Here is a 13,508-nt window from a genome sequence, read left to right as displayed (position 1 = left end):
ACTAGTATATTATATTGTAGCGGACAGATATGCGTGATGTTATTATTTGCAGTTTAATAGTTACAATAATTATAAATTAAGTCATTTATAGTATAGACGAAAATGATTTGATATGCTATACTAATAAATTAGACTAAATGTTACAATATATAAAATTTATCCTTTTCATAAGTAATATCGCAAGATATAAATATCGAATGCGTAACAATTGTCTTAACGATTGTCGAATTGAGTTGTTGACCAGTGGACGGTGATCGGCTGGTCAATCGATAATCGGGTGAAAACGTTAGTAAAATGAAAAAAACGTTTTACAAAAATAATCGTTTTATTTATTAATTCAAGATTCACTTCTTTCTAGCTATACGTTAGGATATCGACTAATCGAAGGCCGGCAAACATTGCGCACCTATAGGTGCTTTTTAAGCCGTGTGGTGTCGCCTGTCGACACAATTTATTATTTAACTATAACTAACGTCATATATAATTTAATTAAAAATTGGCTCACATGGAATATGAAAAAAAAAATAAAATTTATAGTATTACAAATGTAACGCAAATGCCGATAACACGGAGATCTGCGTCAAACCAATACAATTGCCGATATCGTGTCATTGATACAGCCGTTACCGATGCTATCACTATAGTTACAACAATTAAATCTGTCGCTCCGGTTGTCTCAACTTTGTTCATTCAGAGTTGTGATCTCTACCGAACTGTTTTAGCCAACTGTCAACAAAAATATAAAGTCACTGTTTTCTACTATACTATCTTCGCCGACAACCAACCAATCCAACCGTTTCAATATTTATTCATTAAAACCCCCAATTCATTGAGGAATTCGTAAAGCAATAACTTTTATTTATGAAAATAATTAAAAATATTTTAATTACTTATAATATATTAGATATCATGCTTATAAGTAATTTTTTGTTATAAGCTATATAAAGTATTTAAAAAAAATCAAAAATTGTTGTGTAAATTATTTTTATAATAGTTTTTTCTTTGAAAATAAAAAACACAATTTTCTATTAACAACTATCATATCGATAAATTGTAAGTTTTTTTTGTACAAACATTATTTTATAAATAATATTTTTTTTAATATTATTATATAATTTTTTTATTAAAAAAAAATAAACTAGATAATGTCTGAAAATTTTACCAGTTCATATACTTATAAATCATCGGAAAATGTGGAGGAATTTTTCAAACTATTCGGTTAGTAATTTATTTACATTTTTCAACAAAAATAATAAATAATTAATTAATCTATAATTAAAAATTAATAAATTAAAAATAAAATAAAATAATATTTGATTTTATTTGTTTGTTATATATATACATATTTGTTACATATTATAATTAATTATAGATAAAATAATAATAATAAATTATTCTAATAGTATTATTACTATAGTAATAATATTAATAGTTTTAATAATAACTAAATTTTTTTTATTTTCAATTATCTTATAATTACTTATATAGTTATATACGTGTATATATATATATATATATAGTATATTAAATCTATGCGCAGTCATATCATAATAATATAATTGTTATTAATTATTGTTTAATTTTTTTCTATAATTATATATATATATATATATATATAATTAAATAATAAACTTTTAGGAGCTACCGATGACACGTTAGCCGAGTGGTGCAAATATCAGCCAAACTTTGAGATTAGCAAACAGGGAGACAAGTGGACCATCAAAACAATTATGGCCGACCATACAGACGAAATTAACTTTGAATTGGGCAAACAGTTTGATGAGACACTACCCGACGGCATCAAAGTTAAGGTAAAAATTAATATTATATTAAAATATATATATATATATATATAATTCTCAGAAAAAAAATATTTGCTTCAAACAAACTTTTTTTCCAGTTATTGAATTTGCAATTAACTATAGAATAACTATTTTTTAAAAAAAATATATAATAATTATTATTATTATTAGTAAAATTAGTAATATTTACAACAAACTGTATAATTGTTTGTTATTTTATTTTATTTAACAAACAAACAATTGCAGTAGTTTAGCAAAGATATTAATAATTATAGAAATATATATATTTTTAAATCTGTTCAAATAATATATATATAATTTTTTTTATAAATTATTATAATTGAATATAAATTAAATAATTACAGTTTACTATTTTAGAAATGGTTATATGACTTAATTTTTTTTAATTAAAAAATATTTACTGCAATATTGTAGACAACTATAGTTAAAGGCGAAGGTAGACAACTAATTCAAACGCAAACTGATGGCAAAATTGAGGTTAAAATTGTACGCGACTTCAACGGTCCCGAAGCGGTCAATACGGCTACCGTCGGCTCAGTTCAGGCCAAATGGTTTTATACTAAAAATGCGTAAATTTTTTCAAATTTTTTTTTGAAAAAATAACTAATTATACAAAAAAAATGTTATTTACATAAGAATCAATAAATTATTATTTTTTTGAAAATAATAAAAATTTTAAAAGTTATAAATTTATTATTCAATTCTCACTTAAAAAACAATTAATTTGATTTAAATATAGAATGTTAGTATAGTTTGAATAGATATGATAAACATTATTATTAATGTTTAAAATTAATAGCAATTAGTTTATTGGTATTTAATAATAATATTAATTTCAAAACAATTATTATTTACTTTACACAGTAGTAATAAAATAGTATTTTGTGATATATTTTTAAAATTATTTAATTAAAGTCTTGATAGTTAAGTTTAGATTATTAATATTAATTGAATTATTTTATAAATATTATTATACAATTTTATATTTAATAATTATAATGCTATAAAGTAAATATATTGAAGTATAAATAGAAAATAGTTTATTTAAAAAAATAATATTTTTATTGTTTATTAATCACACAATATATGTTTAAAAATTTTTTGTTTACAAAACTTACCCAGATAATTTAATTGTTTTTTAAAACAACATATATAAATACATTTAAAATGTATTGTTATTTTTAATTATTATTATTGTTATCATTTATAAAGTACAGTATATATATTATGATATAATAGTATTTACTAATAAATATATCTAACTATAATATAAAATTTTTAACTAAACTATAAGCTTTATATTTATTAAATAAACTTATTTTTAATTGGAAAAAAACTATTAATATTATTACATTTTTATTAAATAATTTATTATTTGTTTTTGTTTAAATTTTTTTTAAAAATAACATATAAATGTTATTGTTAGTATTTTTATTAAATAGTAATATATTTTTTATATTAATTGTAAACAATTATTTTTAGTTTACATAAAATAAATAAATACTTCACTAAAGTGTTGCTTAAATACAAGTAATTGTTATCATTTAATAAATCTTAATATATATATATATTTTTGTATTTTTGTAATACAGTTTAGTTTAGCAAAAGAGATTTAAGAACCATTTTTAAGTTATTATTACAATATTTTTTAAGTAAATTATTTTTTTTTTAAATGTAATCATAACTTATAAATAAAAATAATGTAGTTTTTTAATTTTATAATTTTTATGAACTAAACTTGTAATAATAAATACTTTGATTCCTATTAATATTATTATAAGTTTTTATTTTTATTATTACATATTTTAATATATATATATAAATGACAAATCAATGTTTTATTATAATTAATACTATTATTTTCAATAACAAATTTTTATTACAGCATTAAAAATAATTTTCATTTAATAATTACAAACAATAACTAGTATTATATTTATTCAAAAAAAAACGCTATTCATTGAATATATAAAAACAATAAATTTTATTTATAATAATAATTAATATTATCTAAAGCATCAAGCATACAAGTAATTTTATTATAGGCCAAAAAAAAATCTATATAAAGTATAAAACAAAATTAAAATTGTTGTGTAAATTATTTTATTATTTTTCTAATACTTTTGAAAATATAAAACATTATTTTTTTCAATTAACAACTATCAAATTAATAAATTATTATATTACTTAAACTAATAGTATTAGTAATTTTTATTTTTTGTTCAAACATTATTTTATAAATAATATTTTTTTTTAAATTAAAATAAATTATATAATTTTTTAAAAAAAAAATAATCTAGATAATGTCAGAAAATTTTACCAGATCATATACTTATAAATCATCGGAATATGTGGAGGAATTTCTCAAAGCAATCGGTTAGTAATTTATTTAAATTTTTCAAAAATAATTAATTAATTATAATTAAAAAAAATCAATAAATTTAAATAATAAAATAATACTTGTTTTTATATGTTTGTTATATAGATATTTGTTATATTATACTTAATTATAGAAAAAAAACAATATTAAATTATTCTAATAGTATTATTACTATTAATAGTAGTAACAATAATTAAAATTTTTAATTTTCAATTATCTTATAATTATTTAAAGTTATATAAATGTATATATATATATATATATAAATAAATATATATTACAGTATATTAAATCTATGTACAGTAAATCATAACAATATAATTGCTATTAATTATTATTAAAATTTTTTCTATATTATTATATTATATAAATATTAAACTTTTAGGAGTTCCCGATGACGAGATAGTCCAGTGGTCCAAAGTTAAGCCAAACGGTGAGATTAGCAAACAGGGAGACAAGTGGACCATCAAAACAATTATGGCCGACAAAACATATGAGATTAACTTTGAATTGGGCAAAGAGTTTGATGAGACACAACCCGACGGCACCAAAGTTAAGGTAAAAATTAATAATATAATATAATTTAAATTTAAATATATATATATATATATACTGAATATTATCTATAATATCTCCGGAAAAAATGTTTGCTTCAAACTAACTTTTTTCACAGTTATTGAATTTTAAATTAACTATAAAATAATAAATATAATTAGTATTTACAACAAACTGTATAATTGTTTGTTATTTTTTTTTTTTTAATTTAACAAAAAACAATTGCAGTAGTTTAACAAAGATATCAATTTAAATCAAATAAAATATACAAAAAATATATAAAATATTTGCCATACTAACGCCAACTAATTAAATTCATTATAAATTATTATAATTGAATATAAATTAAATAATTGCAGTTTACTATTTCATAGAAATAGTTATATGACTTATAATTTTTTAATAAACAATATTTATTAATATATTTTCACTGAATATTGTAGACAACTATAGTTAAAGGCGAAGATAAACAACTAATTCAAACGCAAACTAACGGCAAAATTGAAGTTAAAACTGTGCGCGACTTCAACGGTCCCGAAGTGGTCACTACGGCTACCGTCGGCTCAGTTAAGGCCAAATGGGTTTATACTAAAAACGCATAAATTTCTCAAATTTTTTTTTTGAAAAACTAACTAATTATACAAAAATAAAATTATTATTTAATTATTATTTTTTTTGAAAAAATGTCGTTTTAAATTAATTGAATTTTTTTAATAAATATTATTATTCTATATTGTATTTATATAAAGTAAATATATTGTAGCATAAATAGAAAATTATTTTTTTTTAAATATTATTATTATTATTTATTTATAGCCCGCTTGGGGTACATGTATTCAATATATTTGCAGTTTAAACAGTAAATGTTTATACCAATGAAAAAGCAATTTGTAATACATTTTAGTTTATATTTTATGACAAACATTAATTTAATTATTAATTATTTAGATATATATTATAAGTTTAATTTAGTATAATATGCAGCGCATTGCCATCTATTACAATATAGTATAGTATACAATACCTTATAGTAAACTAACCCGAAAAAAATATAATCAATAATACGGTATATATATATAACAAACTGTAATTTTTTATTTAGTATAAAATATATTGAAATTTTTAATAAATTTATTAGAAATTTTATTTAGTATACAAAGATTCAACAATCTTTAATTTATTATTATTAAAATATTTTTTAAAGTAAATTTATAAATAAAATTAATGTAGTTTTTTTTAATTATATAATTTTTATATGTTTAAATTAAAACATTACGTTTTTTAAACTGTTAGTTTGTATCACTAATGAAAAATTATTAATACTTATTTTTAAAATAAATATTCATTTTAAGTTAAAAAAATAAAAACAAAATAATATATAACCAGTTGAGAATGCTAGAAAGCATTTCCACACGAATTCCTAATCATAATTAAAAATTAAATTCACTATGATAAAATAAAATCAACTTTAGTTATGTAGGTTATCAAACGATTTAGTATGACAAAATAAACAACTACAGTCATTTGGAGTATCAAATGATTCAGTATTACAAAATAAACTATTTTCCTAAAAAATAAACTTAAAAACGAAAAAAATCAAAAAATATTCAAAAAAAATCAAAAAATACTCAAAAAAATCAAAAAATATTCAAAAAAATCAAAAAATATTCAAAAAAAATCAAAAAATATTCAAAAAAAAAATCAAAAAAAAATTTTAAAAAAAATTCAAAATTTTTTTAATTAATTTTTGGACACCATTTTCTTCAATTTCCTAAAAAATAAACTTAAATAAGAAAAAAAAGCAAAAAAAAAAAAATCAAAAAAAAAATTTGTAGCGGATTCGAACCTATGTCCTCGTGGGACAGACAGACCGACAGACAGACAGACAGACAGACCGACAGACAGACAGACTTATAGAATGCATATACGTATTCCTTTCAGGAATTCGTGAAAATTTATGAATAAAAAAAGATTAAAAAAATGTATTTTATATTATAATTATATTTTTACAATTTACATATTGTTTTGTTAATTATAGATTTTTATTATATAATACTGATCTATTTGTTTCAATAATTATTCAAATATTATTTTTAATAAAAAAAACATATGGACTGTCAATAAAACTTGTTAAAATAATTTTTGCTACCATTTTTAAAAATAATAAATACTAATTAATTACATTAGTTATTATTATTATTATTAATCATTATTTAAAATTGTTATCAAATTAAATTCAAACAATGTATATTCAATTAAATACCTTAATATACATAGCAATAGTTGCCATTATTGTATACATAATTAAATTCTATATGAGCCTGGCCAATTATCCTCCAGGTCCACTACCATTGCCATTGTTGGGAAATTTTTCAAGTAAAATCTATTATCATTATTATTATTATTATTATTATATATAAATAATTTTGATTTTAAAATATAATAATAATAGTTACAAAAAAAATACTGATACTTATTATTATAAATTCAAGTTTATAGTAAACGTAACAATGGGCTCATGGAGTTACGTAAACTATACAAACAGTACGGACCGGTTATGACAGTATGGGTCGGACCGTTTCCTATTGTTATTATATCAGATTATACAGTTAGTAAACTGGCATTCAAGCATACCCAAATGGCCAATAGGCCATTAGTTGAAATTAGTAAGTACTGTATAATTATATACAGTATATATAAAATGAGATGGATAAAAATTATTAAAACAATTAAAAAAATTTTAAAAAAATAATGTTAATAACAATAATTATTAATAATTAAGATAAATATGGTATAATGGCATCAGATTGGGGTCCGGAGCTGACTATTAAGCGAAAAATTACTATATCGGCAATAAGGTATTGACTGATAAATTATATATATTTTTTTGGTGATTATATTGATTGATTGAATTTATTAATTTATTTATGTTTTTATATAAAAAAATTTATGTGTTTATAAATAACACATATAAAAAACAATTATTTTTTAGAAAATATATGACTACCGATCATCTAAACCATACAATTGATAGATATTTGCGTCAAATGTGGTCAGAAATGTTAGCCGATTCGGTGGATAAACAAAACAATCAATCGATAAGTGTTGACAAATATTTCGATAATTTTATGATTAATTTTATGTCACGAGTTGTCTTCTATAACGAGTATTGATTGTAAACTTTTTTTTTCATTATTATAAAAAATATTAATAATAATAGCTAAACAAAATAGTAATTAAAAAAAATAGTTTTAATTATATATATATATATATATATAATTTTAGGACATATAAGGATCGATTTGAATCGTTAAAGTCGGCAATGCATTACATATCAATCGATTTGTTCAACGATATCAATCATTATGTTTATGCGGCAAAATTGATACCCGGTTTGCGGTACATAGTGGCCAACCCGTTGATCAAATATAATACACATTTTGATGAAATAAAACAGTATTTGTACGATGTTTTCAAACTGCGCGACAATAACACCGTCGACAATATCGGTGACGACATGTCGACCGGCGCCGACTTATTTCATATGATATTTGAGACAAAACGTCATATGGAAACCAAAAACGGCGGCCAATTGCTGATCAATGATGAAGGACTGGCCGTATCTATAATCGAAGTATTTCAGGGTTTGTCCACAAAAAAAAATTACTAATATTTTTGTTGTTGGTGTTAGTGGTGATGGTTGTGGTGGTGGGTGGGGGTTGGGATAGCAATGGGTTACATAATTAACGTGTTTTCTTTTAGGTAGCATTGAGACAATGTACCAGACATTTATTTGGTTGATCCTAATGTTGGCCTATTTTGGTGATGAACAACAAAAACTAAGGGACGAAATCAACGAAGTTTTAGGCACCGATAGTGTAGTGCAGGTAACGGCCGACAATGCCCAGCGCCTACACTATCTCCAGGCATTTATTACGGAAACCATGCGCTACCGTACGCTGGCATTTTTCGGACTACCCCATCGGTCTACTGGGTCTACAACAATAATTGGTTAGTATTTTGGTTACTTTTATTTATAGGGATAGAGGGAGGAGGGGTTGTCAGCTGAATAGTTAATTGGTGTATGCGTCTAATAATAATCAGGTGCCAGTGTGGTGGGGTTAGGTTAGGGGATGGTATGTAATTTGTGATAAAACTAGTACTGATAACTATACTTTAAAAATGGGTGGCATAATTTTTATTAAAAAAAATATATTATTTAATTTTGATTATGTTCATTAAGTTATATAATTTATACAATAGTTTTCATAATTAATAATATTGTATATACAGTTAGTTAATTAGATTCAATTTTTTTAATTAAAAAATATAAATAAATATAATATTAACCAGTTATATATAAATGATTGTAACTAAATTATTTGAAATTTTATTTTTAAATTTTAAATTCAATTTTGAATTATTATTTACTTAAAAATAGAAAGTTTCAAATTTATATATATATATATACAATATAATAAAAATAATAATAAAATTAAACACTAGATTAAAAATATTTAAAATAAATAATTATTAACTAATAATTTCTATTATAATAATTAAAAAAACTCTACAAAATAATAATAGACGGCAAATACAAAATCCCGGTCAACTGTTTTATTGCTACCGACACTGAATACATAATGCATGATCCCGTTAATTGGCCCGAACCCGATAAATTTAACCCTGGTCGATTTATCAATCGGCATACTGGTCACTATGAATTGCTAGCCAGTCACGCATGGATGCCCTATGGTGTCGGTGCTCGACAGTGTATCGGCAAATGTTTGTCCATAAGTAATCTATTGGTAATTTTGGCCAGATTTTTACAACTAACCCGCAATTATCGCATACGATTGGATAGTAGACATGAATTCACTGATGATATACTTAAACCGCACCAAACAAATTCATTTATATTTCAAATGCCAGATAAATATCGTATCTATTTTGAAGCTAATTGATAGTTATAAATGATATAAATAATATTAGTTTTTAAAAATATTATAAAATTAAAAAAATAAATAATTAACAAAATATAAACAATAATATAGTAAATTTTTTATTTATGTATATATATATTTTTGAAAATAGTTTTTCAAAAAAAAAATTATTGTATAATAAAAAATTAAAAATTTTATTCAGCAACATTTAATGACATTATTTAAATGTAAACTTATTTATATGTTTTCGATTGTTAATATATGTTAATTTTTTTATAATTAAAATAAATAAATAATTAATCATAAATAAAATAAATGTTTTGTTTATTGTTATTATTTTATATTATTAGAGAGAAAGAGAGAGAGATGACAATTAATATATAAATAATAATGTTTATTAATAATGTTTAATAATTAATAATAATTATAAGATAAACATTGTATACTTATATCAGCTAATAGCCCGGAGCTGACTATTATGCGAAAAATTAGTTTATTAAATTGAATTATTACTAATTTTATTTTGTATACTAAAAGATAAATTTACTTTTCTATGTTAGAAGTATCTCAAAAGTTTCACAAAATAAAACAAACAAAAAAATTATTTATTGAATTTTTTTCTCAGTAAAATTCTGTAACTTTTTTTAAAAAAATAAACTAAAATCAATACAAATGTGTATTTTATTTGATCTTTTGATTTAAACCAAAAAGCACTCAAAAATACAGAGAGAAGAGAGAGAGAGAGAGAGAGAGAGAGAGAGAGAGAGAGAGAGAGAGAGAGAGAGATAGAAGTGAAAGTTATTGACCGAAAGTTCAAATTTATAGTTTAAAACACAGGGTTTGAAATCTATACTTAAACTTATAGATTATATTTGTATAAATAAATTGATGTAAAAAAATTTATATACAGTACAGATAAAAATTGCTTATATTTTAAAATTTAACAATATATATATATATATATTCAATATATCACTTAATGTAAAAATAATTTTTTTTAAGAAAGAGTTTATTTGCTAACATATATATATATATATATATATATATATATATATATATATATACTGATATACTGTATATATAAAAGTAAATTAATTTAATTGCAAATAAATTGTATATTTATATAAATAATATTTTAATTTTAAAATTTTTGTTTATTTAGAAATATTTGCAACAAAAAAACTACTGTGAATTTTTATATTAACCTTGCGCAATCTTTTTATAATTTATATAATCTATATAATTATATTATAAATGTATAATTTAGAAATATTAAAATAAATTTATTTAATATATATTATGCTTACGTAGATAATCACAAAATTATATTAAACAATTATTGAAGTAATTTTATTTTTTTCTATTGAAGTAATTATTAATACATTAATCATATAATATTTTGTTATAGGACTGCGCATAACAAAAAAACTATTATTAAATAATTATTTTTTAAACAATAAATTAAAAAATAATTCCTTAATGTATTAGTTTTTAATTTATTGTTTTTTAAAAATATATCTATGTATAAATTTTATTGGTTTGTTTTTTTTGTTTTTTATATTTTGTATTATATAAAAAAATTATTATAATTATACAAAGATTTTATGTAAAATATTATTTTTAATAAAAAATATTTTTTTATAATGAAAATAAACAAATTATTTAATTTTGTTATCAATATTACAATTATATTTTTGTTGATATTTAAATTTACAAACAGGTATTTATTATTATTATTTTGTGAAATAATTATTTTTAATTATTTTTTTGATCATTAATTCTATTTAATTATATAATAAAAAAATTAATACAAAAAAAAATTATTTCACAATTCAAGTCAATCGTTGGCCGATAATGACGATGAAAACGACTGGTGTTTTAAACCTAACGGTACGGACTGTCAATGGTATCGCCAGTGTCTAGAGCAGAGACATCCCTGTGCTGGTAGTAATCATGGCTATGCCATAGAGTTTGCCGACTATTATTGCCGACAATTTCATACGGTTTATCACTTATACTCGGAAAGTGGTCAACAATGGGCCGATACTGTACGCAAATGTCTACAGGTTAGTCTAGTACCGGTGCTGATGCTGCTCAGGGATGCTGTCAACCATACTGCCAACAATTGTGCCCATATTAGACGTATCGGTTTCGATAGCCATATACCATGTTATACTGATGAAAATTTTGTAGCATGCACATTTTGTCAAATTGGCTACGGTGATTGGCTATTAACTAGTTGGGCATTGAGATCAATGTTACTGGATGATATTCTAGAATTTATCCTAACTGGCTTCCAGGTTATGTTGATTTGTTTGAAAAATTATCTAGATAATTTTTTTCTAAATGATTTTAAAATATTTAATAATATTAGCCAGCTAATAGCGTCTATATGTTTGCAAATTTCATCGTTTATTTTTTAAAAATAATTTGTTTTTTGTTGATTTGTATTTATTAATAATTTATTTTTATTATTAATGTATTATTTTATTAATTTTTATCATGATTTTTATGTGTAAACAATTTAAATGTTTTTATAATAAAAAAAATTTAAGATAATATAACTATTTGTGTGATAATACCTGTATATATATATATATATTAATTAACATATCAATCAAATAAAATAACATTCAATAATAATAATTATTTCAAATTATAGTAAAATTATTATTAATTATTATTATAATAAAATATAATAACGATTTGTTGATCTAACTATTACCCCTCAACCCACCCCCGCTGATAGATAAGCACAGTATAAGTTTAAAACTTTAGTTTAGTTTAGCAACTATCAGATGACACTACTATTAGAAAAATTAAAATATTTTTGTAAAATAAAACTAATTAAATAAAATAAAATAACTTTAATTTTGTTGTTGTTTATTAACATTGCTACTTACATTGATAACATTAACAGTTAATTAATAATAATATAATTAAAAAAAATTATATATAAATATATAAATATAAAATTATTAAATTTAATTGACAATAAAAAATACTAATAAAATAATGTAAAAAATAATTAGATTAAAAAACACTATTATTAAAAAATAATAACTTTTTGTTTGTTTGTATTTTCATTATATTTTAAATATTTAAAAAATTGTATAATTAAAATAAAAATTTAATTTAACTTCATAAAAAATATTACTAATATGTAAATAATTTATTAGCATTTTTTAATTATTTGAAAATATTTAATTCAAATAATATTTTATGTGAAAAATTATAGTTTATAGCAAATAAAATAATACAAAATTAAGTGTTTAGTTAAATTAATAATGTTTATTTTATAATATAAATATTTTTATTTAACAAATTGTAAATATAAACTTATTTAACAAATATGCGTTTTTAAATTTTTTCAAATAATAATTTATTTTTAGAAATTAAGTTATATTATATATTATATATTTTATATTTAAATTTATTATTAAATTTTACTAGTTAATTTATTATACTAATTATTTTAAATATTATAGATTATTTTAATTATCTGTATTGTTTGTATACAATTGATCTATTCAAATTTAAATAATATATATACATGTATATATATATATACTATTTGTTATTGTTAGATTAATAATTGAAAATTATTTTGAAATTCATAATATTATTATTTTATATTATAAATTAAAATTGAAATTTTAATTGATTTGATGTCTAAATGTTATTAAAATAAAACTTGTTATGTTGTATGGATTGACTACTGAATTCAATTTTAATAGTATTTATACAAAACACACAAAAAAAACTAATTTTATCAAAATTGTTTACATGTTTTTTTTATTATAAATA

At 20.4% G+C, this 13,508-nt stretch overlaps 3 protein-coding genes across 3 annotated transcripts; all 3 read left to right on the top strand.

The window, feature by feature from the left end:
- Positions 1–980: 980 nt before the first annotated feature.
- LOC128956956 (fatty acid-binding protein Fh15-like) lies at positions 981–2,396 on the top strand. Its single transcript, XM_054302669.1, has 4 exons — positions 981–1,053; positions 1,143–1,218; positions 1,639–1,811; positions 2,238–2,396. The coding sequence occupies exons 2-4, from the start codon at positions 1,146–1,148 to the stop codon at positions 2,394–2,396; spliced, it is 405 nt and encodes a 134-aa protein (XP_054158644.1). The 5' UTR covers positions 981–1,053; positions 1,143–1,145.
- A 1,730-nt stretch (positions 2,397–4,126) lies between these two features.
- On the top strand, positions 4,127–5,360 carry LOC128956954 (fatty acid-binding protein-like). Its single transcript, XM_054302668.1, has 3 exons — positions 4,127–4,199; positions 4,589–4,761; positions 5,202–5,360. The coding sequence occupies exons 1-3, from the start codon at positions 4,127–4,129 to the stop codon at positions 5,358–5,360; spliced, it is 405 nt and encodes a 134-aa protein (XP_054158643.1).
- Positions 5,361–7,014: 1,654 nt separating this feature from the next.
- Positions 7,015–9,722, top strand: LOC128956953 (cytochrome P450 1A1-like). Its single transcript, XM_054302667.1, has 7 exons — positions 7,015–7,134; positions 7,251–7,424; positions 7,541–7,616; positions 7,751–7,924; positions 8,044–8,402; positions 8,521–8,769; positions 9,346–9,722. The coding sequence occupies exons 1-7, from the start codon at positions 7,074–7,076 to the stop codon at positions 9,720–9,722; spliced, it is 1,470 nt and encodes a 489-aa protein (XP_054158642.1). The 5' UTR covers positions 7,015–7,073.
- Positions 9,723–13,508: the final 3,786 nt, after the last annotated feature.

This window comes from Oppia nitens, unplaced genomic scaffold, assembly GCF_028296485.1.
Source record: "Oppia nitens isolate AA-2021 unplaced genomic scaffold, nextdenovo-longstitch-racon4-pilon3 scaffold34_pilon_pilon_pilon, whole genome shotgun sequence".
NCBI classification, from domain to species: domain Eukaryota; kingdom Metazoa; phylum Arthropoda; class Arachnida; order Sarcoptiformes; family Oppiidae; genus Oppia; species Oppia nitens.
The sequence above is the reverse complement of the archived record's forward strand: the minus strand, read 5'-3'. Positions and strand labels throughout refer to the sequence as shown.